This window comes from Peromyscus maniculatus, chromosome 7 (genome assembly GCF_049852395.1).
Source record: "Peromyscus maniculatus bairdii isolate BWxNUB_F1_BW_parent chromosome 7, HU_Pman_BW_mat_3.1, whole genome shotgun sequence".
NCBI lineage: Eukaryota > Metazoa > Chordata > Mammalia > Rodentia > Cricetidae > Peromyscus > Peromyscus maniculatus.
The window spans coordinates 42601980-42628339 of record NC_134858.1 but is presented as its reverse complement, the minus strand read 5'-3'; the positions used below and the strand labels follow the sequence as shown (position 1 = coordinate 42628339).

General features: G+C 52.9%; 1 protein-coding gene across 2 annotated transcripts in view; it reads right to left on the bottom strand.

Moving 5' to 3' along the window:
- Positions 1 to 26360, bottom strand: part of Dscaml1 (DS cell adhesion molecule like 1) — a 333602-nt gene that overhangs the window by 72201 nt on the left and 235041 nt on the right. For both annotated transcript variants that reach the window (XM_076576167.1, XM_076576169.1), the window contains 5 exons: positions 22405 to 22551; positions 15700 to 15978; positions 12473 to 12748; positions 9932 to 10228; positions 7978 to 8250 (listed from right to left, as the gene is read on the bottom strand). In XM_076576167.1, the coding sequence (XP_076432282.1) occupies positions 7978 to 8250; positions 9932 to 10228; positions 12473 to 12748; positions 15700 to 15978; positions 22405 to 22551 (1272 nt within the window). The remainder of the gene's footprint in view (positions 1 to 7977; positions 8251 to 9931; positions 10229 to 12472; positions 12749 to 15699; positions 15979 to 22404; positions 22552 to 26360) is intronic.

The window sequence follows — 26360 nt, the reverse complement described above, 5'->3', positions numbered from 1 at the left end:
ATGCTATTCCACCACAGGGCCCCCCAGAGCCACAGCCACAGCACTGTGCACAGGCAGGCCTTGCAGACCCACAGGCTTCCAGGGTTCAGAGGAAGCAGCCAGATGTGTACATAGAAAGCCCTCTGGATTCTTGGCAGGGTGGGGCAGGGTGGGGCAGGGTGGGGCAGGGTGGGGCAGGTTGGGGCAGGGTGGGGTAGGGTGGGGGTATTTCTTGACCAAGAGCTGTTGGTCTGGAGGACATGGCAGTTAGGAGAGGGTCCTGCTTCTATGACTCCCTCAGGGGCCTCAGCTGGCCTTCTAATGCCACCCTATCCTGCCCTCCACTCCAGCTGGTCCTGAAGGAGGTTGGCTGGGCCATGGGCATCTCTATATAAATTTCTCTGAAACTCAGGCTCTAACAATGGTCCAATGCCCTTTATTGAGACTTCCCAGAGAGACTGATCTTACGTCATTGTGAACCCCCTCGTGTGTGTGTGTGTGTGTGTGTGTGTGTGTGTGTGTGTGTGTGTGTGTGTGAGAGAGAGAGAGAGAGAGAGAGAGAGAGAGAGAGAGAGAATGTATGTGTGTGTGAGAGAGAGAGAAAGAGAGAGAATGTGTGTGTGTGTGTGTGTGTGTGTGTGTGTGTGTGTGTGTGTGTGTGAGTGTTGGCCTCTTTGAGTTTTTTGATACAATTGCCTCAAAAATCCAATGCAGACCTGACTGCTACCATATCCCTGAGGCTTGGAGCTAGGACTTGTGTAATAGGAGTATTTATGGGGTAAAGATTGTAGGTGCCTAATAAATACTCATCAGATATGTAAATAAGTGGACATCTGGATATCACTTCTCAGGGTGACCTCATGGGTTCTCCCGTGTGGTGAGCCAGGGGTGGGGTAAACATATGAGGGTCCAAGTAGAGTAAGAGGAACCTCAACTTCTCTCCAGGTGCTGCTGCTGTATGAGCATGTCTGGAGCTTCTCCTGGGTCCTTCCCAGGGCCAGGCCTTTTCTGTGGTAGCACTCACCCAGTTCTTGGGATTGAGGAACTTCTGGACTGTGAGCAGGGTTTGTGATATCAGTGATGCTTCAGGGGCTGGAGAACAAGACACGTGGCCAAGGCATGGGTAGCCTGAGCCCATTTCCAGGGGAGACAGAGCAGGAAGACAGAGCCAGTGACTCTGGGGGAGGAGCTTTTGCTCAGCACGGGAGACTGTCTCTCTCAGTAAGGAAGGATTTGGAGAGGGGTGCAAGTTAGTTACTAAGGCAGGTTAATTCATTAACTAGCCAATTCATGTAATATTTATGAAATACCTGCCCTGTGAAGGCATTGCCACTGTGTAGACGAGGAAGGCAGAAACCTGCCTGAGTTTTAGACAGAGAGCCTTGGGAGAGGTTAGACACCTTCCTTCATGATTACTGGGCCAGCACCCCCTTGGACACAGACACAGGACTCAGCAGAGGCAGGTGTCCTCTGGGGGTGACCACAGCCTTGGGAGCCCTGGACATTTGAGTTGACACACATGCATACAAAATAATACACAAGATGAGGGAAGGGGACCGGGCTGAGCCAAAGGGCCGAGACCACTGAGGACTGCCATTCCTTTCTAGTCAGTGGAGTGGCCCAGAAATCACTTGAGGGGCCACAAAGCAGTAGCCAGCACCCATGCTGGGGGTTAGTTATATGGGTAGGATGGCCCAGGACTCCTTGATGTCCTATGTGACGTATGACCAGATAATTCCTCAGAGGTCCAGCGCAGCAGATGCTCCCCATCCCATAGCGACATCAAGTTCTGTCATGGCGTTGTGGCAGAAACTCCCTCCTCACCTACTTGTGTATAGCTGTTTACTCTAAATTGAAATAGCCTTCCCAGAGGAAGGACAGACCGACACTCATAAAAGCAGGGAAACTCATGAAACTTAGGAGATTCACGAGGCCCTCCCCAAGGTGATAAAAGCAGCCAACGGTTGCCGGGCAGAGTGGACCCCTCCCGCAGAGCTTCATGGGTACCGCTTCCCTGACTCGGGTGTTCCTGCAGATAATCTCAATAAACCTCTGCTCCACTGAGCTAGACTGGAGTGTAATAATTTGTTTGGTCTGTTAGTGCCCCACCTGGGGTGAGCAGATATTTGTTTACTTCTGCCAAGGAAAAGTCATACAGCCCCTCTGCAGATGACCGAAGGACCAGGGCTGCTTGGAGTCAGGGGGGAGAGGGAGGGGGGGGGGACTCTGCATCTCTTCAGAGATGGCCTGGGGGAGAAGAAAAACTAGGGTTCCTGGCTGCTGTGTAGACTGGTTAATCCCAAGGTGAGTGCTGTGGGACAGAAGATTCTCAGCCGCGGTAGGATATTTGGTAAGAAAACATGATTTTTGAGGCTCTGGATTCCTGGAAAGAAAGACCCATCTTTTAGGCAGGTCTTCTTTAAGCTCAGGGTCAGATGCTGTGTACCATCCTTCCCCCGACTGGGGAACCGATTTTTCAGGAATTGGGGGTCTCTGACCACCTGCTTTCATCGGTGTCAACTGCAGTCCCAAGCTTATGCCCTGGGTCCCTGCATTTCTGCAGTAGCTGGCCTGGAGTTCCACATAGCCAGGCCTTCTTTCCTGGAGCAAGGTGCCATACCAGTGCAGAGCAGAGGCCAGAGTGTCTACAAAGACACGGCAACTGTGGCGGTCCGTGCAGCATCTGGCCGCCATAAAGCCTTTATAGACACTTGTTTGGGAGTGTCACGCGGTGCTGACCACCAGCCCAGCCCATAAATGCTTTATGGGGTCTCTTATCATCCGTCTTTGAGGCTGAGCCTTTTATTTACTGCACCTGCTAGCAGAGTGTGCCCTGTAGGAAGTCAGAGCCTCTCTGTCCACACAGCATGGACGCAGGAAAGATCTATGTCCCGGGCCAGGACAACTGAATTCCAGACTCTGTTGCTCCTTCAAGTGATCACAGGCAACTGGCCTGTCACAAGCACCTGGCTTCTGCCTCGGAGCCTTGGCTTCTTCCTCTGAAAAAACAGAGGGGTTTCAGGCCTGGAGAGATGGCTAAGAGTGCTCGCCACACAAACATGAAGTTTTGAGACAGGAGCTCAGTGACTATGGGAGTGGGTGGGGGTGGAGAGTCCTGTGTGGTGGCGCTTGTCTACAACCCTAGCGCTGTTGTGGGCAGAGACAGGAAGATCGCTGGGGCTTGTGACCACGAGCTTGGCTCTAGGTTCAGCAAGAATAGTCCTGTCGTGGGGAATAAGGTAGGGAGTGACAGAGCAGGGTACCTGATGTCCTCCTCCGGCCTCCACACGCATGCACAGCACATGTGCCCACACATATAAGAGTGTATACAACACACACACACACACACACACACACACACACACACACACACACACACACAGTGGTGGAGGTAGGCCAATTAATTTCACAAATGTGACCCCGAGTTTTCGGTTTCAACAAATCTAATTATGTTTAAAATAAGCACAGTTACTTCAGTTTTTATTCCAACCATCCCTTCTCGGTAAGGCGTTCCCTGACCACAAGGTCCCTCCTTCCTGGCGCTCTCAACTTCAGTTCTGATTTAGATTTTTAATATTACACATGGTGCACACCGTCTGTTTAATCTCTAAGATGCAAGTTCCTGGAGGGTGGGGATTCCGTGTGTTTTGAACACAGTGGTGTTGGTGAAACAGAAACAGTACCAGGAACAGCCATAGTAGGTGCACAGCCAGCCAGTCACTGAGGGAAGAAACAGGCTGCTGATGCTTCTCCGTCCTCATCACCTCCACCACCACCACCACCACCACCACCGCCATCACCAGCCCTGTGTGTCTCTGAAGGAGGTTGCTTGCTCTGTGTTCCCAAGGAAACTTGGCTGCCAGCAGAATATTTTCTAGAGGTTGTCATGGTAGAACAGGCAATTCTCCTCCTGTGGAGCCTGTGGTGCCCCCTGCCTGTGGATCCCTGCAGGGCTCCTTTCAAACTACCTCTACCAATAGCAGGCATTCCGGGCAGGTGGGTAGCTTACGTCTTCAGATCATAGACTTGTCCATCCCAAGCCACTCATCGGAGTGGGCAAGGGCTCCCCACAGGAGCCCCCTCCAGTTATGGCTGAAGCTCTGCACTAACTAGATAGGGACATATGTGTGTGGGTCTGGGGTGGGAGCATTTGAGGATAAGAGTATCTGTGTGGGGGCGAGTCACCTCTTCTGCCGGCTTGCTCTCCATGGGGACTCGGCATGTCCTCAGTCCAGTCAGAGTGCCTCATGCCCTCACTCTAGCTGCAGGGCCTCTCGGAGGCTCCAATGTGGAGATGGAGGTATTTCTCCATGGAATCATGACAAGAGGTCCTAGCTGCAGGCCCTGATCCTAGTTAAGGAAACATTCAGTCTTCGTACCAGGAGACCATTTTATGACACCTTACTTTTCAGGTCAGAGGTCCCCAAAGTCACCAAGTCTAGGTTGGTTCTGTGTGAGCTCACTCCTCTTAGCATCCTGCCAAGGATCTTTCCAGAAACCCAGAGACAAGTGCTGCCTCCCCGCAGACTAGTTCTCCTCGCCATTCAGTGCTGCATGTGCCAAGCCCAGGAAGTCCTCAGAGCATCCTCATCCTCCTCTGTCTTCTGCCTCTCGAGCTCTCGAGCAAAGTTTCATATAACCATCCGCAGTTGCCTTTCAGGGGTCAGGGATGTTGTCTTGCAGGAGGAAGCATTTGTGGACACATAACTGCTCACATGCATGTACACGAATCTGCCCCAGAATGAGTGGGCTAGTCTGCTACTTTTGACACTTGATTGTGCATGTAGTTTGTACACATGTGTGCACAACACACATCTCTGCACACACACACACACACGTGTGCGTGTGTGTGTGTGTGTGTGTGTGTGTGTGTGCATGTCGGTATGTTCTGATCTTGGCTCACTGATTGAAAATTTCATTAGCAGACAAGCAGTCCCCAGAAGGACCGGAGTCAGCAGTTATTTTTCCAGCTCACAAAGCATTGTGGGTTTGGCTGCACCTGGTCCACCAGTCTTGGTCCCACAGAGAAGCGGGGGCTGGGGGGGACTCGACATACTATTGCAGGCTTCCAGTGCCTGTCTCCCTCTACCCCATACTTTTCCTGCACTCTGTCCCTCCAACATGATGCACTTTCCAATGTCCAGTAGCCATGGGGTTTGGAACGTTAGCTACCCCTGCACCCACTCCTTCCTCCCTGGAGTCAGGGCCCCTTGCCATGCCCAGGGGCGCCTCCTCCTCCCCCCTCCTTGGGGAGCTCTTGGAAGAGCACAGCCGCTAATCAAGCAGCGTGATCATAATCAGCTTTGATGGGCTCTTCTGCAAAAGTGCATTCTAATGAGGTGGGGGAGCTGAGCCGAGAAGGTGGGGGTGGAGGAGCCGAGCTTTCAGAGTGGTGGGGAGCTGGCTTCCAGGCCTTTACATGAGTGTCTGGTCTAGAGAGGAAACGGGGCCTTTGCCCATTCTATGGCTGCATATTGGTATTTTTTTCAGACCCTGATGAGGAGGAGCAGGAAGGTTTGCACACAAGCCTGTGTCACACACACACACACACACACACACACACACACACACACAGACAGACACACTCAGATACACACAAATAGACACGCAGATGTAGACACAAACAGACCCACATACAGGCACAGATAAACAGACACAGACAGAGAGATACACAGGCACATACAATACAGATACAGACAGACAGACACACAGGCACACACAATACAGATACAGACAGACAGACACACAGGCACACACAATACAGATACACACACACACACACACACACACACACACACACACACACACACGAGTCACATGTGCATGCAGTCTCCCCCCTCTCCTTGGGCTGGGAGACATCGTCACTCTCTATACTACACTGCAGGCCCAGTGAGTTGCTGAGCCTGAATGCATCAGATTCAATTCATTAGGACTGATCGCTCCCTGAATGGGGCTGAATAATTGATGAGTGGAGAGCAGCTTTCAGGATGTTCCGAGTACTCTGAGGCTTGCTGGAGCCCTGTTATTATTATTATTTTTTTTCTTTTAGCTGACAAACCTGGCCAAATGCTTGCTGGAGCATTGGGCTCAGGGAGCAGAGCAGAGGTTAGATGTTTTAATATGTGATGTTTACACTGTACGCTCTCGGCCCATTGCTTGTAACAGAAATGGATACAGGCTTCTGTGATGCCCAGTGAGGTGGAAGCAGGGCGGGCAGAGCTGTGCCACATCATTACCAAGTCCATTTGCCCAGACGTGGAATGGGGTTGTGGTCCTGGCTTGTGGGCCCCTGGGCTGCCCGGAAAGGGTATTAGGTAGGGAACACCCTGGCATTGCCGCAGCCTGAAGCAGGGGAGTGGCACTGCTAATGTGTATCCCAGCTCTTTCTCAGGCCTGAGATAGCCACAAAGCCCCCTGGTTTTTGGAGCTCACAGTGTGGTTTCCCATAAGTCACTCCAACCCAGACTAATGTCTCAGATTCAGTTCAACAAACATGTGCCATCTGGCGCTGTGACAGGTGGCAGGGTGGGTACACAGGATGCATGTGACCCAGCCCTGAGAAGTGCTCAGGGTGAGCCAGACGACAAGAAGTTAAGAAGCACAGGGAGGAGGGCTTCCTCCACCTTTCCCTGTGACTGTCAGGTTCCTGGGCCTTCCCATCCGTGAGGTCATGGGCATCACACATGGAAGGGCCGCCATCAGATACAGCATGTGTTCCCCCAAACACGTTCTCTCCTAGACAGCCCTTTACCTTTGTGCATGCAATGCATCTTCCAGTGTCAGAGCAGGAAGACTCCAGGTCTGAGACCTTCAAGGGCTCCCCATGTGTTGGGCCTTCTTGGTCTGGGCCTGTGCTCTTTCTTGCTTTCCCAGATCCTGGTCTCTGTCTAACTTTCCCTTCCTGGTTGATTGTGTGTCCCTCCTCCCCTCCCCTTGCCCCCGTCCCCGCCCCTCCCCCCCCCCATCCCTATCTCCTCTCTACTGGATGGCTCTTTCCAGCTGTCCCTGTTTCTCCTAGGGATAGATGTCATCAGGAGGGAAGCCCCTCAGTGACAGGGGCCCCTCCTTGGTCTCAAGGGTATGGTCTGTCTTCTGTGGCCCTCTAAACACCACAGGTCGCCTCTGTTCTTGAGGTGGAGGCTGGAGCTGGTGCTAGGGTCCTAGCCTGTCTTCCTCAGCCTGCATCCTTCTCTGGTATTTCCTGGTCAGGGCCCAACAGGATCCACTTCCCCTGTCCCTAGAACCCACAGGACCCTCATGTCAGGCACTCTCTAGATAACCCCCATGCCTGTGGACCCCAAAGGATGTATTTGGTGCTCCATTACTTACACCATCCTAGAGCCGAGGGAGCAGAGGCTAGTGGCTTCTCAATGGTCCCTTTAAAATCAGTGTATCTGTAGACTTGGGGATGGCCTCGGAGAGGGTAACACAGACATGTAGCACCCACGCAGACCCCTGCTCCAGCCACCCATCAGGTGAACAAGAAAGCTGTGGGTGGGTTGCAGACTGAGCTCCAGGGCTCAGAGAACTGGCAGAGAGTCTTTCTCCAATGCCGCCACAGGAGGTGTTCATTCCTGGCCCAGGATGGGGCCAGGGTGGTGAGTGTGTGCTTCCTCTACCCTGGCCTCCTTGCTGCTGCTCTCCAGGGTGGCCCTGCCGGGTACCTGGTGGCTCCGTCCTGACCTCAGTGGCCCAGTGCAGGCCACCATCCCTTATCTGAACCCCTGCCCAAAAAGCATGCTGCCTCCCCTTGTCTACAGCTGAGCTTTCAAGCCCCTGGGATCAGCACTGGGTTTCCCTGCAGCTTTCAGCCTTGTATCCATCACCATGCCCGCCCCCCCCCCCCCGCCCCCCTACACTCTGTCACCTTTCTGCCAAAGGCCAGGCCCATTCAGTCTTCCTTGGGCTTCTGCTCACGGGGGGTTGCTTTCTGTTGGACACCTGTGCCAGCAGCCTGGGAGGCAGGCAGGCGCCGGCTCCGGGTGGGGAGGGACCTACCTTTGACGGCCACGTGGACGCTCTGGCTGATGGAAAGCTGTGGCTGGATGAGAACACTGCACAGGTACTCCCCCTCATCCATGCCCTTCTGCACATCTGTCAGCTTGAGAGTCCCGTTCTCAAACACCACCTGGCGGTGGTTATCCGGCAGCAGCAGGGTATCCTTGTACCACTTGATGGAGTAGTAGGGGTAGCCAATGACCCTGCAGTTGATGAGTGTGTCCCGCCCGGCGACCGCTGTGATGTTCCTCATTGCCCGGATGCTGGGGGGTCCTGGGGAGTGGGGGGGAAAGTGGAGAGGAGGGGCAGGTGGCGCCATGAGCCGGTGCCATTCTGCGGTGGGGGCTCTTCTCTCTTGCTTGGTCCCTGAGACTTCCCCTGGGGCTAGAAACTGGGTGAGAGCAGAGAGAGGCCTTTCTCAGCCTCTAAGTGCAGAGGCCAGGATTGGGGTCACCCGTGTGACCCCCAGGACTCACTGTCGTCATTGTGAAATAGTTGTAAGCAGGTGTGCACCACACATGCCTATCACAAGAATGTAGTCCCTTATGGGACTAGATGATGCCGATTCACAGCCTCAACAGGGAACCACCAGGATTGGGCCAAGTGAATCCTTATTTAGGGAGAAACTAGGATTGGGGGGGGGGTCAATAGTGAAGCAGGGACCTCATGCTTTTTCTCTGCTTGCTCACACTGTATTTGAACCCCAAAGAACCTCCCATATAGTAATAAACTATCCCCAAAGCGCTAAGGTCTTGGCCATATGAACCCGCATGTTGTTTTTTCCAATCAGGGAAATTGTGTTGTGGGTTCCTGAGAAAGGGCTGCAGATTTGGGTTCTGACCACACTGGCTGGGGGTGGGAGTATCCTCAGCTGGGCTGGCTGGCAGGTAGCATCATGGGAGTGGGAGAAGGAAGCTTAGAGGTCACCATGAAGGGACAGTACTGAAGAGCGTAGGGGAACTCTGGGGCCGAACTACAGAGGACAGAATAGAGTCTTCCAGGGCTCTGTGGCTCTGTTTCTGCTCCAATTCAGAGAGGGACATGGGGGCTTGGCCAAATGGTGGCCTCAGACTTGTTATGTGGGATAGGCAAGCTGGAATAGGTGAGTTTAGAATGATCTCCATTTCCACCCCTGTCCCTGCCTCAGGGCAACTGTTAGCACCCCCGGGACCGGTGTCCATTTCTAACAGTCCTCCTGTCCTCTTGCCCTTGGGTTAGAGGTAATTGGTAGGGTCCAGAGAGGACCAGTCAGACTGAGAAGGCTGAAGGGCATCAGAGGAGACAGCTCTTACCATGTTAACTTGGAGAACTGAGGTAAGGGATGGCTGACACCTTGTGGACCCTCTTTCAGGCTGCCTGTCTCTGGGAGTCACCCAACTCCAGCCTCTGTTTCAATCTTCTACTCCTGAAGGCTTGAGCCTTACAGTTGGGAACATGCTCTCCAGGCCCCTGACTGCCTACCTCTCCTGGAACATTTCAAGGTTGGCTCTGTGGAGAATGCTGGGAGCTCACTAGTATTAAGGTTGAGTGCGTCCTACTTCCGTCTGTCTTTGTCCTTTCAAGACCCTGCTGGGGGCTGGCAGGTGCTAGCAGGTGCACAGAGCACTGGGGGCCCAGAGTGATTGGATGGGGTGGACGGGGTGGGGAGGATGGGCAGGTGAGATTGTGGGAGTGCGGGGGTGGGGGTGGGCAGAGAATGGGGTGAACTCTACCAGACACACACTCACACACAAGAATGGTTGATGAGACTGTGGTGAGCAGGTGAGAGAGAGAGAGAGAGAGAGAGAGAGAGAGAGAGAGAGAGAGAGAGAGAGAGAGAGGAAAAGAAAGGGAGAGGGGAACCTCCACTAAAATCAAAATGACAGTTACTAAGAAGCACACAAGAATGATGGTGACCACAAAGATGGCAAAGGAACTCAAAAGCCTATTCTGATATTTAAATGTGGACAGGCACCTCTTACGTTTATTCGCGCCTGATATTCAGCACTGCCCACCGAGTTCCGCGCTGTGCACCGGTACACGCCCCCATCCCGGATCTGGGGGCCCGTGACGTTCATGTGGCTGATGGTGGTGCCGTCGGACATGGTGTACTGGTTGGTGCGGTGGCTTCCATCCCGCACGATGGGCTCGTCGTCCAGGGCCCAGGTGACCGTGGGGGGCGGGGCGCCCTTGGCAGCACACATCAGTGAGAACTGCTCCCCGGGGTTGACCACCTTCTCGCTGAAGGATGAGACGATTCGGGGCGTGCCGTCTGCGGGGAGCGAGGAGCCCCCTTCAGGGTCACTGAGTCACAGAGAGACTATCCCCCCAGGCCACCCACCCAGTGACTGGGAGGAGGCGAAGTGGCAGCCAGGATGAAGACAAAGGGCTGTCACGTGTGAAAGGCAAACCCATGAGGTGTAATCACTGCCGTGGAGTGAGATGCAAGTGTAGCGTCTTTGAGCAGGTTGCTTCATCGGTGGGTGATGAGAATAACGGTGATGACAATTACTCCCACTTCTGGACACGGTGAAGATTAAATTAATTACTACATCCAAGATGCTCCTCTAGTTATTAACAAAGACGGCAAGGCTCAGAAGGCACCGTGCATGAAGGCATGTGGGGGTGGGGTCCGAGTGTAGTTTTGGTACTTGACCATGCCGAGGATAGGGAGTAGCGGCATTTAGGCCTATTAACAAAAGACCTTAAGTTCAAGGTTTAAAATGCAAGTTTCCCAGAGACAGTGGAGATGATGGGAGTCTGGCTCCAGCCTTAAGCCTTGGCTAACCACATAATCTAGGATGAGACAATTAATTTCCTGTATCACCTTCCTACTTTGGCATGTGGGGGTGGAATGACCACCCTGATCATCCTTCCCCACAGGATTGGTGTCAGGGGTTAAAAAGGCATTAAGCACATGGTACCCTATAAATATGTATGCTTATTGTATGTCAATTAAAAATAAAAAACTATGTCTGGAGTAGTAGTGCATGCAGGTCATTTCAGCCCTCAGGAGGCTGAGCCTGGAGGATTGCTACCAGTTCAAGGCCAGCCTGGTCTACATAGTGAGACCTTGTCTCAAAAATAAATAAATAAGTAAATAAACAAACAAACAAACAAACAAATAAATAAAAGATAAGATAATAAAAGTAGATGCTTAAATAAATAATAAGAAATAAATAATAAGAAATAAACAGCAGGGCAGATGTCATAGTGTTATTGAAATTCTTCAATGTTGCACATCAAAATGCCAATGTTTACCAGAGACCTGGCCAGCCTGCCAGCCCTGTCCCTACCTCTGGATGGAAGAGACGCTTGTCTAGAACTGGGGAGAAGCTGATGCTTCCCTGGGCCTGGGAGGATGTGACAGGGTCAGGTGGCCGTTGGCCGTTCTTTTCTCTCCTTTCTTTCCTCTCTCTGCTGGCCCTGCCTTCCTGCTTTCCACTCCCAGCTTCATTTCCCATGTCTCTGCTCTCCAGGGTCACCGAAGGCAGAAGGTTGGCCCCTCCAAGTGCAAAGATGAGCTAGCTGGTGGGGTGCTCCTCAGTGGGGGACCCCGAGATGATGGATAGCCATGTCAAAGGAGCCTGCACTGGGATGGCGTATTTGTTGGGGAGAGCGGCGAGGGACGGATTGAGTAAGCACTGGGGCTTGTTGTGCACAGCCCTGCGGGTAGGGGGAGGCACAAGGTCTTAGGTCCGGTGGCTGCCAGGGAAGACCCATCCTTGCAGGCCTGAGGTTGGCATTTTGTTAAAACAGTGGTGGTGTTGGCTTGCTGGTGGTGGTGGTGGTGGTGGTGGTGGTGGTGGTGGTGGTGGTGTGTGTGTGTGTGTTGTGTGTGTTTGGTAGTAGAAAGAATCAGCTGGGGACACACTAAAACCTCAACTTGTTGCAAGGTCGGGTTCCTGCCAGCCCTGAAGGCCCCTTTGCACTCACAAGCAAGAGGCATCTCCTCTGTGGCCTCAGCCTGGTTCTGGGGTTCATGGCTGGGCAAGTGGCGTGCAAGCTTGACTGGGTTCTCGGTTTTTGGCTAACCACCTTGTACTGTGCACAGTGTGATCAGGCATGCACAGAGGTGCCCGGGGAGGGACCCTGGGTGGTGGCAGCTGTAAGGGGAGAGAGAACAGGGTGGAAACGGAGACCCCTGGTTGGAAACAGCCCGTTGAGAAGAGGCCACAGGTTGGAAAGGACTCTTCCGGAAAACCCAGGACCTTGGAGGTTCTAAAGGAACCCCTCTACTAAGAAAGCACCAGTAACTGTTGAGGACAAAGGTTAGTATGTGACAGTATTGTTAAAAACACTTGTCTGTTGACATGTGGCCAAAGCCTTGATTTCCTCAACTTCAGAATAGGGGACATTAAAAAGGACCTCCTCCACACAGGGCTCTGGCAAAGCTGATGTGAGGGCATGGTGCCCGCCGTGTGTGCACCGAGCACTGGGCAGATGCCTCCCAGCATGGGCAGCACCTCCCAGGGCACTACAGCCCCACTCTGCCCTGCCACCCACCCTCACTCACCTTCCAGCACAATGATGGCAAAGTCCTGGGCCGTCTGAGCCTTGCGGCTGGCAAAGCACTGGTAGGCCCCCGAGTGGCTCTTCTGAGCCGAGGAGATAAGCAGAGTTTCATTGCTGAGCCCGCGGATGGAGATGGCCTCCCCGGGCAGCACCAGTTCAGTGTTGCGGTACCAGCGGATGGTGAACTCTGGGGAGCCCGTGAGGGCACAGGACAGGATGACCGTGCTGCCGATGCCCGTCTTCAGTTTCTTTGGTGTCAGGGTCACATGAAGGGGGTCTGGGTGGCCAGGTGGGGGCAGATGTGAAGGGAGGTGGGAGGAGAGGAAAAAGAAACGAGGAGTTTACTGTGATGGCCTGTGGCTGGATGGACAGAGGTCACAGAGTCTAGCTATTCAAACACACCCTGTGTGAGATTTGGGACTAGGAAATCCCCTGCTCTGGGCCTCAGTTTACTTATGAGGCATGTGGGTACAAACCGGGATTTTCTGAGGAATGTCTTATTCCGATGGCCTCTACTTCCCTAAGGTGGGTCCCTCTGCTTAGGCAGAGCTTCAAGGCTCTCTTAACTCACCCAGAAGCCTGGGACCTTGATTTACATGACACCCAGGAACCAGAAGGCACATTTCTTCCTGTCAGCTGCCTCTCATACCCACGCAGGCCACTAGCCTCTGCTTTCTGCTAGCTTGGTGTCCTTTGCATGTGGCTGGGGCTCCATCACCTCCCTGCCCCACACCAATCATCCTCTTTACTACAGTCTCCTGCTCAGAACTTTCATGGATCCTCAAAACTCAGCATGGTATCCAAAGCCCTCAGAGGCCCAAGGCACCTGCCTCCATCTCCTGTCACTAAGGTTATAAAGCTATAACATCCATGACCTGCATGTGATTCCCGTCTTCCCTGGAATGTTCTGACTGCAGAGCCTAAGCTCTAGGCCTAGAATTCTCTGCCTAATTCCTGCTGATCTCTTGTCACTTCTTCCAGGGAGTATTCCTGGATTTCACCTCTCCTCCCATTTTAAATCCCTCTCCTATCTCCCCACCAGGGAATAATCAATGCCATACTGAGCAGTCTATCTTTTCATTCCCCTTTCCCTCATCCTTTGGATGGTGGACACTTGGAAGCAGAGGCATCCTCAGCATTACATCCCCACCGAGACTCAGACTATGAGTATCATTGACTGGATGATGGACCGGTGACAGCCCCAAGTTGGCTTCCCTCACTGATTTCTGTGCCTGAGGGCTCCTGTGCCGGAATTCAGGCTACAAGAGTGGAGGGACCCAGGGACCTTTCAGGAGGGGATGGCAGGCCTAGGGGGGATGAGAGAAGGTTGTACCACTTCCTCTTGAACTTGAGCCTCTAGCAAGCCACTGTTTGTGTGTGTGTGTGTGTGTGTGTGTGTGTGTGTGTGTGTGTGTGGTGTGTTCATACACTGTGAGTATGAACATGTGGACTGTGGAAGCGGTGGTCTGCAGCTGACCTGAGGAGTGCGGAATAGTGAGGGGAAGTGTGTATTGGTGCAGGTGTATGGACTCCAAAACTATGTGGGAATTTGGGGAAATGAGTGTGTAGATTTTGGATGTTCATGCCTCTGTGTGTGTGTGTGTGTGTCTGCTTACTGATGTGCACCAGGGCAGGTGTGAATACCAGTCACCCTGGTGGTATTTTAAGAGCTTGTGGTAGGTGTGACCTCCTGATTTATTCTCTCTCTCTCTCTCTCTCTCTCTCTCTCTCTCTCTCTCTCTCTCTCTCTCTCTCTCTCTCTGTTGTTTTGGCTTTTGAGACAGGATGTGACATAGCCTGTGAGCTTGCCTAGTTTTGAACTCTTAATCCCCCTGTCTCTATCTCCTGGGTACTGGAATCGCAGGTATGCACCTGGATTAGCTGAAACATTTTGGACAGTTTAGAACAAGAAGGGAGGTGCTGTTATCACCCTTCACTGTTAGGATCCGTCTATCTGTCCATGGCTTGCTCATGAGCAATGATTCCCTAGTCCCCTGGGGCAGGCTCTCTTCACTGTTCTAAGCATTTGCCTCCTTGCTGTCCTGGAGCAGTTCTTGGGAGGTCCTTCTGTTCTAGTGTCACTGTGATTGCTCGTGGGGACAACCTCCACTCTACATTGAGGGTAAATGCACACAAATTGTCAAGGCTTTCTGGGCCATGGGAGGATGTTGAGCCCAAATCTGGCCAGGGAGTCAGATGCGAGGCTGGAAGGCCAGCAGAAGTTCTGCAGTGACTGTGGAATACCCGAGGGTCTCATGAGAAGGTGGTGAGGGGCTGAGTGCTACCTTGGCCAACCTTTATGGCATAGGACTCTGACAGGACTCTGCTGAGGATGGAGTAGAGTCACCCTAGGTAATTCCTGCCTTGCCAAACTGAAATGACCTCAGGGAACCGTCATGCTCTTGAGTACAATGTTCTGGGGCTCACGCTCAGGCTGCCTGACACCTAGAGGGGTCCTCACGGGTCCCAGATCCCAGCCCCCTTGGCCGCCTGGCTGGCAGAAAACTCTGGCTGTTAGAGCTCAAAGGAGCCTCTGCATCTTACAGATACGGGCCAGGCAAAGAGTCAGGATGGATGGTGCTGAGATGGCCTAGGGCACTTTTGTGGCATCAGCTCCTCTGTCTTCACTGCCTCTGCCTGCCCTCGGGGGCTCATAACAGGAGAGGTCTGCAGGGGCTTTCCATAGCTCTCTGGACCCCCGGGGCTCTGTGCTGGGAAGAACAGGGAAGGAGCAGGCTCCATATCCATGGCAGCTCCAGGTGCAGCTGACTTGGCCGCCTTTGCTCAGTGTCTGGTCTGATGGGTCAGGACCCTTGCCAACTATTCCTCAATACTTGGACTGTCACCCTAGATGGAGACACAGTTCCGCCTTGTGGATTAACATCAGTATTGACACTCTCAGCCAGACACAGGCTTCCCCTAACAAGCCCAGGAGCTCTCCCTTTCATGAGCTCCCCACAAGACCTCCCCCGCCCCCCAACAGCCTGCTTGACTCCTGGAGAGACCACGTGACTGGAGATCGTAGGTACTGCTGATGATACCAGGACTGAAAGGCAGGGCTGGTTTCAAACCAGTGGCCTCTCCAAGCCATATTCTACTCTCTTAGCCACTAGGAGCTCCTCTTGGGGTAGCAGGAGGCAGGACCAGGTCCTGCATGGTCACGGTACTCCATCACACAGAGGTAGTACTCCCAAAGTCTCCTGGGGCTGCAGAAGGCTCCAGACTCACCGATGACTGTGAGGATGCCGTTGGCCTCCGCCGACCCGAAGGTGTTAGTGACCTCACAGATGTAGGTGCCACTGTCCTCAGTGCGCAGGTCACTGATGGTCAGCCCTGTGATACGCTTAGCCCAGCGGCTGTCAGCAGGGAGGGGCCGGCCATCTTTGAGCCAGCGGATGGCAGGGATGGGGTAGCCAGAGGCAGCACAGGGCAGCTCCACGGCATGGCCGGTCCACACTTCCTGGGAGTGGAAGCCATCCAGGATTGTGGGGATGGACTCTGCAGGGTCTGCAAGAAGAGAGGGTCAGTAACTGAAGCCGTCCTGGGCGGAGGAAATAGGAATGAGGCGAGGGAAGCAAGACCTCCAGACGGAAGTCCCTTCCCAATGCTTACAGAGAGCAGGTTCCAGAGTGGCAGCATTTCCCAAGGAGTGCATGTGTCCTCCATGTGTGTGTCTAGACCAGGCTGAGCCCTGAGAACCATGCTTGTGAGCCAGGCTGTGAGGACGGCTGAGGAATAGCAGAGCTCAAAGCCAGAGGGTCAGAAGGATGACAAAGGAGGACACGTGTGACAGATGTCTTCACCCTGGTCTCAGCACTTGACAGTGGTGTCTACATTTTGCAGTTATTGGTGGGCCTCTGTCTGGGCCTCAAACTAGACTGGAGATAACCGCAAAATGGGTGAGCGGTTGGGGCACCCTGCCCTGTCTTGAAGTTTGGGTTATGAGCCTAGCCTTTCATGGCTAAGTCAGCTCTTTAGCCCATTGTCTTGCCTTCTGCTCATATTCTGGGCAGGCTCAGAGTGACTGGTTCATGTGTCGGAGCCCAGAACAGTATGGGAGGAAAGCTGAGAGAAGCCAGCCCCTGTGAAACCTGTGACCCTCGATGGTGGAAGATACAAGCCCCAGTGGCTGAGGTGTCCAGGTCATCTATGAGTGTTCCTGTCCACTCTCTCAGTCCAACTCTTCACAGGCAGGTGTTTCTGGGATTCTGACCCTCGGGTCCCATCTCTGCTGCCAAGGGTCCACCTGCTCTTCTGTATAGCACACCTCCATTTTTTTTTCTTTTTAGACGGGGTATCTAGCCAAGATTGGCCTTAAACTCATATCACCAAGGATGACCTTGAATGTCAAAAAAATTAGTACAGTGCGTGTGTGAGCAAGTGCATATGCTTGTGTGCACTTTCGAGCACACAAGTATGCATGTGCCGTGGGTCAGGTGTTGAAGTTGGAGAAGAACTTACAGGAGTTGAGTCTCTCCTTCCACTGTGTGGGCCCTAGGGAATCTAACTCAGGTTGTCAGTCTTGGTGACACCTTTACCACTGGGCCATCTTACTGCCCCGTGATCTTGATCTCCTGGTCGCCTGGCCTTTGCCCCGTGAGTCTTGGGATTACAGGTATGTGCCACCATGCCTGCTTTATTCTGTGCCTGAGATCAAACCCAGGGCATCCCATGTGATAAGCGGGCACTTTACCAATGGAGTTGTATCCCCAGGTCTCCCCAGCACACCCTTCTTTTCTTTCTGCTTAGCAGTCCAGGCTTCTCCCAAGTGCTTGGCGACCCTCCCCTCTTATCCTCTGGAGTGCAGGGATTCTCAGACATGAGCTCCCAGGTCTGGCTTTTAGACCGACTCTCTCAAAGCTGTCTACAACCCAGCTCTGCTGTGGCCTCTCCTAGCCTCACTGCACACTAAGGCAAGCTGGGTCACCCAGACATCCAGGCAGCCTGCTCTGCACAGCCCACTCTGACTCATTGTTCACAAGCCAGCCTCGGCGGTTTCTCACACACACCTCCTCCCTAACTGCTGTCCCTCTCTCTGGACTCCCATGGAGCTCCCTTTTTCTTCTTTCTTTTTCAAGCAATTCCTTCTCTCTCTCTCTCTCTCTCTCTCTCTCTCTCTCTCTCTCTCTCTCTCTCTCTCTCTCTCTCTAAAAAACAAAACATGGGAAATTATTTTTTTTTGAACGGGTAATATATGCAGGTGCAAAGCTTCAGGAAGCCAAAGGGCACAGATGGAAAGGGGGCTCCCCCAGCCCCTGGCCTTAGCCTGCTGTCTGCCCCTTGAGGCCACAACTGCGGCTACCTGTCTTTCTTTTTTTAACGGCAGCTGCCTCGGGCCAGGCATCCATCTTCCCAGAAGACAGCCAGGCTTCTTGAGGCAGTGTTGACCTGTGATGTCCCTCCTGTGCCCAGCGTGGAGCAGGGTTCCTGCCTGTTGAACCATCTATTTCTCGTGTGTGTGTGTGTGTGTGTGTGTGTGTGTGTGTGTGTGTGTGTACTCAGGAACGAAGGTGTGCCAGTGAACTGAGTTTGCTGGATAAACTCCACACTGAGGATTTTATGAACTAGAGCCACACTGTGACTTCAGAGAACACAGAGACACGAAGTTGCTGAGACCAGAGAAGTGTGGGAACCAGCCCAGAGCCACATGGCAGACCAGAGTTCTGCAAGTAGGTTGTTCATATCCTTGTTCAGCAGATGGGGCCCCAGATGGAAGAACCTAACATACTCACTCTTGTTCGCGAGTGAACAGGGGAGCTTCTGACCCCCCCCCCCCACTCCCTTCACCAGTGGGGCCATCTGCTCTTTGCTCTTGCCCCTTGAAGAGAGTTGAGACATGGAGTCTCTCTGGGAGAGAGACTTTCCAGAAGGTTCTTCTTTGTCTCTACCCGTGGCTGGGAATCAGGAGGCCCAAATGCCAAGTCCTAGGTGCTCTCTAGTCGGCCCTGAGACTTTGGGTGAATCTCATGACTTCTGCACCGGGTGTCCTCTCCGCACACAGTGGAGGTGACCATGGCGCCTCCGTGTCTAACGTTATTTTCCTAGGCACTGCAGGGCAGGGTGCATGCTATGGTCCCTCACAGGCACAGGAGGTGCAGATGCAGCGGTGATTGTCGTTTGAGGCTCATCTTCTCCCCGCGCCAGACTGTCCTCGCCCCTCCTCCACCCCAGTGGGGATGGCTGATTGGTTGGGATCAACAGAGCCAGTGCCAGAGAAGAATTACTCAATGTGACACTTAATTGATGCGAAATACACAAATTCCATGGCACGGGGCAGAATTTACAAGCGGAGGGGCTGCCAGGGTGGTGGAGGAGGGGCGGGGTAGGGGGGAGAGAATTAATCACTGAGGCCCAGGCATGAAATTAAATTCGGGGGTGGTGGTGGTGGTGGCGGCAGGGAAAAGAAGCCTCTTTCATTACGGGGGAGCAGAGAAGTTAAGGGCCATGGGGTGTACACGTGACATCCTGGGGGACTAGGCGCTGCCAGCATGGGCACTGGGCTGGGAAAAGACAGACAGCCCTGCCTGAGGGTGTGGTGCCCCAGGTCAGGCTGCTGGGATGTCCTGGGATGTCTGGGTCAAGGCTGGAACCCAGGAGCATGGTGTCTGCTCCATGACTATCCTGCATGTGCTGGGGGGCAGGAAGCTGGTTTTATATCCTGTCTGGTCCTCTGTCTCAAGGTGAGGAGGCCCATACTAGGTTGTCTGGGATGCTGGTGCTCTGTTGAATGCTTGGGGGAAACTCTCTAGAAAGCCCTAAGTCATGTGGGGCAGGTGTGATCTTGGAGGATTTGGGGGAGACTTAGACTCTTTGTAACTGCTCTGTTTGACTTAGAAAACAGGAAAATAGAAGTTGTCCAGTCTTGTCCCCACCTTGGTCAATGCGATAGGAATGGAGGAGCGGGGCAGTGCAAGAACAGCAGGGTAATGATGCGGATCTCCCTGCCAGGGCTGCAGCCTGACTTCCGGAGGCTTCACAGGCCTCAGGTACCATCGAACTCCAGACTCTGTGGCCTGTGACCTCCTTCTGACTGCCCAGCTAACTGTATTTGCCATTCGTGGTTCTCAGACCGGGGAGTGGAGGTTGGAGACTCTATGGGATGCTTGGTAGCACAGCTCACGAGGAGCCTCTTGTCTTCTTGCATCATCTCCAGCCCCAGGGGCAGCCGCTTCTGGTTCCTCTCACCTTTGTATGTGGGGAATCCTTCCAGGACCTCATCAGCCTTGGCCTTAGAAGTGATAGAGCGGATGCTTCCTTAGGGCAGGCTGGGCTTAGGGGTGGGTGGGGGCAGTGAGCTGGTGAGCCTGGAGGTCGCGGCTCTCCGGATGCCGTTCCCCTGCCTCCCTCTCAGATCACTTGCATTTTTGCAGAGACAAGCAGCTTGCAAACAAGCTGCTTGTCACATCCTATCACATCAGGGTCCTGCGTCCCTGCACGGTCTCCCTTCCTCTCCCCGCTGTTCCCTTCCCTCCAGCATCTCGCTTCCTCTCCCTTACTTCCCTTTGTCTCTGTGTCTCTCTGGTCCAGGTCCAGGTCTCCTCTCCTGGTCACCACTCCCTCTGAGCCCAGGCCCTTCTCCCGGGGTGACCTTTGTATCTGACCTCTGTTCCTCAAGGTAGGGTCTTATCTCTGAGTCCTGGGGGGTATGCCATCTCTCTTACTGTCCCCCCACTTTGCCTTTTACCCACCATGATGGTGTAGGGCGAGAAAGAGAAAAGCTGGCACATCCTCCAGCTTCCAGAATCTGTTCTTTTGAGGGACCCCTGCCTAATTCTCACACCTTACCCCCAAAGCTGGAGATCCAACCATCAGAGCAGAGAATGAAGGGCTTGATGGAGGAGAGCAGAGCAGGCTGCAAGAGAAGGTTTCTGGGCCTCCCGCCCCTGCACTGTATGAGAAGCATGCAAATGAGATGCAAAACACCGTGCAAACAAGGCCCTGTCATTTGGAAGCAAACCACTCCAATGCAGCACACTCTGAATTGGCTGCAGATCCAAAAGTCCTACCAAACGGTCTCTGCTCTGGCCCAGTGTCATTCCCTCACACAGAGGCACAGTTTCCATTGGTGCTCATTAATGCCACAAATGTTTGCTTGGTACCTATTGTGTGCTACACACAGGACCAGACGTCAGAGACACGAGGGTCACACTGGGGAGGGGGGGCCTGGTTATTGCCTCCCGATTTCTGTCCTCTTAATCTTGCTTTCAGCTATGCTGGGCAGGTGAGATGGGTCCCAGGGAGTCACCCGTTGAGGAAGGCTGACCTCTGCAAGCCATAGATGGCAGAAGCAGGCAGAGGGGCTGAGTCTTTCCCTGGGGCCTGGCGTGGCGCATTACCTCGTGGTTTTAATCCCCCCAAAGTGAAGTTCTATCAGTTCATCCTCCTTCTAAAAGGCATTCCACCCACACCTCCTCAAGGCAAGGATGCTTAAATTGTAGGTCAAAAACCCTCAGGAAGTTGTGCTAGCCATTCTGTGGGTTCCAATCAGCATTGAGAAAAATCAAAATAGCATGGGATGCAATAGAAAACATTAGATGCTGAGGATGTAGAGGTGGTTGTGTGCTTGTCTAGCATGTCCTGGGTTTGATCCTCAACACAGCATCAATCCAGAGTGGTGGCACATTTATAATCCCCGTGCTCAGGAGATGGAGGCAGGCAAATCAGAAGTTCAAGGGCATCCTCACGCCAGTCTGAAGACTCAGACTTCATGAGACTCAGTCTCAGAAAACAAAAAGACAAAACCAGATCAAACCTGACAAATAACAAAACCCACGCTGCAGAAAGTATCAGAAACTTGGTGTGATGATGCATGCTTGTGATCCCAGAACGTGGGAAGCTGAGGCAAGAAGATCACCGCATGTTTCAGGTCAGCTGTCTCTAAAAGACTCCCCTCCCCCTGCAAAGGAAGTATCAGAGCCTGTGGTGACAGTGTGGGGAAAATCCCAGTATGCATTGTACAGGTGATGTAAGAACATCTGTCTACGGATGGATGAATGTCAAAAACTTGGAGCTATTAGCGGAGAAAGCTTCATGAAGGGAGCCATATGCCTTTCCCCTTCTTTGCCAGAGGTGGTGTGTGGGTGTTCTGCTGACCCTCCCTGCCTTCAGCGGAAAGGTACTACAGCCAGAGGGATTAGAGTGTGAGTTCTGACTGGGCCTCCCTACTGGTTCAATAGCTCAGGCAGGGCACTGGACTCCCGTAGGAAATACAGAACATTACACACACCTCACAGGGCTGTGGATGCTGACCAGGTAACACATGGAGGGCTACCTGATACACAGGGCACAGCATACATCCTCCATCTTTCCTCAGACACCACAATCATGCCAGAACAAGAATCTCTTAGGAACATTTTTCATTTATGTTCTACATGTTCTCCAATGCTGTGAGGTGGCCTCCAACAAAGTACACACACACACACACACACACACACACACACACACACACACACACACACACACAAAACAACAACAACAACCAACCAACCAAACAAACAAAAAAAAAAACCAAAAAAAAAAAAAAAAAACCAGAATCTTTGGGAATACTTAGAGACACAAGGAAACGGAAAAACCCTCCTGATGACTACAGATTTTAACGATGAGTTTCCTGACAAGGATGGCAAACAGAGGAAGTGGCGGTGGCCGGGGGAGTGGAAAGGGAAATTCTGCCTGAGAACCAGAACTTCATCAGACACACGGAAACATTTTCAATCCTCCGGGAGAGCCAGGTGTGGTCTGGCGGTGGTTCCTGGACTGAAGAAACCTCCAGAAAAGCTCTTACATCAAGGCCACTTGACCCAAGCTGGATGGAGTCTAGCCCAGGGGTACCTCTGTCCACGATGGACACATTTCTTCCACATTTCTTCCTCAGAGTGGACACACAGGGCATCCCGTATCCACGGAGGGTCAGTGTGCCCCAGGAAAGCCACCTACCTGTCACAGAGAGCCGAGCCCCATTGCTCTGACGAGTCTCCCCACTGTATTTGTGCTTCGTAATGCAGCGGTAGGTGGAGAGAGCGTCTTCCTTCTGCACGTCTGAGATGTACAGCCCACCGTGTGATGTGATGGAAAACCTGTTTTCTGGAGACACAACCCGATAGAGCCCGTTACTTCTGGCTGAGGCAGCTCTGACTGGCAGGTAGCCTCCCTGGAGCCATCTTGAGCCAAGGCAGTAGAGAAAACCAGGGATGAGGCAGTGTGGCCTCACAGGTGTGCCGTGGCCAATAGACAAGGCTTTTAACCACACACCAACACAATGACATGTAGAAATGTTGGTATTCCCCCCCATCCCCCCACTGTGTAGCCCTGGCTGGTTTCAAAATCAGGACCTTCCTGTCTCTGTCTTGAAGTACGGATTGCAGTATACGCCACCACACCCGACAAGGAGTTGGGCTTTAGAGTCAGACCGAGTGAAATCAGTGTCTCCATTGGGTTTCTCTACTTATTAACTGTGCTATCTTGGGCATTGCTTAGCCCTCCTGAGTCTTAGACATACAATGAAGTGCAGATACTCCTGCATAGGTTGGATGTATCAGACATCTGCATCCAGAAAGTGCTCACACAGTGTGGAGGAGTCCTCTCATTTCCTACCCTCCGGTACGAGTCTGCAAAACGCCCTCATTCATCGCGCACTGGCTCCTAGAATTGCTGGTCCCCATTTTAGTGGAAGAAGTGATTGGCCCGGACTGCCATCAGTCACTGGACTGGAACTCAGGGGGTCTGACTCTCAACCTTCCTTCTACGTCAAGCCAAACAAAGCCTTTGGAATTGCTGGTCTCTGTTTTAGGGGAGGAAGCAAAAGTGTAGTGAAGAGATTGGCCTGCACTACGGTCAGTCACAGGCTGGAACTTGGGGGTTCTGACTCCTAGGCTTCCTTCTGAGCCAACACAAGCTCAAATTCTTTCTGCCCTGGGGCTGTGGAGAGGCAGACACGGTTATCACCCACAGTCACGAACAACCGAACAACCGTGGGACAAGCTCTGGGTTTACTGTGGTGCCACTGTTCTTGCTTCACTGTCGTTGCTAGGGTTGGACAGGGAAGCAGAGTAGGTGGCTGGCCATGGGGCACTCACTAGGCTGCTGCTGTTGAACCTGTCCACAGGAGAGTGGCCTTCTCTGTGTAGGTTCCCCAGCGAACCCTGACTCTGAGCTGATGAGAGCTGATTTAAGGGACGAGGTAGCCCTGGGTTAGGGAGTGGCTGGTGGCAGCTGAGGACTATGCTTACTGAGAACAGAAGAGATCAGACAGACTGGGGCCACACCCGGGCTCCACTGTTACCCTTAAGTGATAGTGCTTATCCAGGAAGGATGGGGTCAGGGTAGGGGAGGGATGTGAAACCATCGGATGAGCCTGTCAGCATGCCAGGCTCTAGGATGAACCCTACATCTACAATCTGAATCTTATAGAGGTCTGCCTCCCTCTACCGGGGCAGACTCACAGTCTCTCCCCCTACCTGAGCAGGAAGACCTCTAGCTGCAGCTTACCCTTCATGTATGACCCAGGCACACACTTAGGGGTGATCGTGTGTGTGTGCGTGTGTGTGCGTGTGTGTGTGTGTGTGTGTGTGTGTGTGTGTGTGTGTATGCGTATGCGCTCGCGCGCTCGCGCGCTCGCGCACGTGCATATGCTTACATTGAGTACTGCCCCTCAGCATCTGTTAATGTCTTTGTTTTTTGTTTGTTTTGTTTTGTGTTTTGAGAAAGTATCTCGCTGGCCTGGGATTGACCATGTAGGCCAGGCTGGTTGGTCAGTGGGCTCCAGGGACCCGCCTGTCTCCACCCCTCTGGAGCTGGGATTACTAGTGAGCACCACCACATCAAGGTCTTTGTTATATGGATTCTGGGGATTGAACTCAGGCAAGCAGTTTCCTGAAGAAGCACCTCCCTGGTCCATAAATTCAGTTCTGAGCATCAAGAGGTGAGGATGAAAGCCAGACACTTTCCTCCTCAGAGGCTGTAAAACTGCAGGATGACAAGTTTAATGTTCTTGACAATATCTTTGAAAAGTTTCTCTGGGCTTCTTTTGAATAAATATTTATTGATGTGTGTGTGTGTGTGTGTGTGTGTGTGTGTGTGTGTGTGTGTGTAGATCAAAGGACAGATTGTGGGAGTCAGTTCTCCCCTCCCACCACGTGTGTGCTGGGGGCTGGGCTCCAGTCGCCAGGCTTGGCAGCAAACACTCTAACTCACGGAACCATCTCCCCAGCTCTTCATAGTTACTTCTTCAATACAGCTTTAAATAACTTCATCAATCTGGGCTCTTCTGAATGAATTTTGGTCTAGCTACAGTCTTCCTAATCACTTCTCCCTGCCTTCCCCTCCCTCTCTCCTCTTCTCTACAGTGCCCTGGGCCAGCACCAGCCAGTCTTTTCACCAAGTGTGAAGCCCTAAAAATCACATTCTGCTGATCTAGGTAGAAAAGAAAAACACTCGACTTCACGTAACACAGCGCTCACTTTTTTGGTGAGATAGTATGACGGAGGAGGCAGCGCAGTCAGCTAAAGCCCTGATTTATTCTTGTGACCCCGGCTGGTTACTTTTCCCTGCGTCCCCTGTGGACTTACTCCTAGGTCATCTAGGTCATCCCATGGTCCAGCTGCCTCTTGTTGGGAGTTCTCCTGGCTGATCCCATGGACACCAGTAGCTGTCCTCCTCTGGGTGACAAGGGAGACAGGCACCATGCGGAAAGTCAGAAAGGGAAGGAAGAGGCTGACAGAGCCCTCTGCTCCCTGTGTGTTGGGACGTGACACTCTAAAGTCAAGTCTAAAAGCCCCCTGGACATTAAGTGTAAAAGCCAACTGGAACTGAGGTGGAGAGCTACTGTGGGGTGTCACTGTGGATCAGAGGATGGACAGGAGTTGTAGGGGGAAGCCAGGAAAGCCATCAAAGCAGTGTTAGCAGCCCTCAGGTACCCCAGCCCTGGTCAGCCTGAATCCTGGGGTCCTGGCCGCCAGCACCCCAGGACCCACATAGCCTTGTGCTACTGGGATTCTGCACCCAGAGTGGAGGGTGGGTGGGGTGATGCTGCTGCTGGTGGGGATCTGGGTTTCTATAGCAACCAGCAGCTGCTGCATCGGATGTTTCCCATCCTTCATTGTCCTCATTTTCCCCTCCCTTCCCCCCGTGCATATTTAATTGCAGTAGCGTGTGTTCTCTCTCTCTCTCTCTCTCTCTCTCTCTCTCTCTCTCTCTCTCTCTCTCTCTCTCTCCAGACACACTGTTTTGCTCCTACTGAAACAAAGGCAGGCCGCAGCCCAGAGATGCACAGTGTGAGAGGGAGAGGAGAAATCAGGGGTATTATGTTAATCCCTTTGGGGGGGCTCAGCTACAATGGTTTGCACGCTTGATGAGAATCAAAAGTGGGGGTTGGGGAGTCCCTGCTGGGGACAGGAGGCTAAAGAAGTCTATGGAGGAGGGCTGGAGTCTTGAACAGTGTGCTGAGCCCAGGAACACATAGCTAGTTGTGGGCCTCAGCCAGGCCAGGACTCAATAATATGCTGGCCTCCAGAGCTATTTGGTGGCCATTGTGGCATAGGGGGTGGTGGCTTGAGATAATCTGCATCTTTGGCTCCCCCTCTTAAAAGGTGTCCCTCTTCAGGAAAGTAGCGCACCTGACCCATGGCCATTGGGAATGCCGTAGGTAGCTGTAGGGATGGGTGGGGGTGTTGATGGATTTTTAGTTGATACCTCAGTGAGAGGGCCTGACGGCAGCAAGCTGATGGGGTCCTCGTTGCTGGACACCTGGGTGACCATTCTGAATGCCAGTAGTATCCCTGTGGGTTTATGCTTAGGCTAGAAGAGCAGGATAGGGAGCTTTGCTTAATCTTGAACTCTGTCTTGTCATACGGCACCACAGTCACCATGCTCACGGACAGGGCAATGGTGAATGT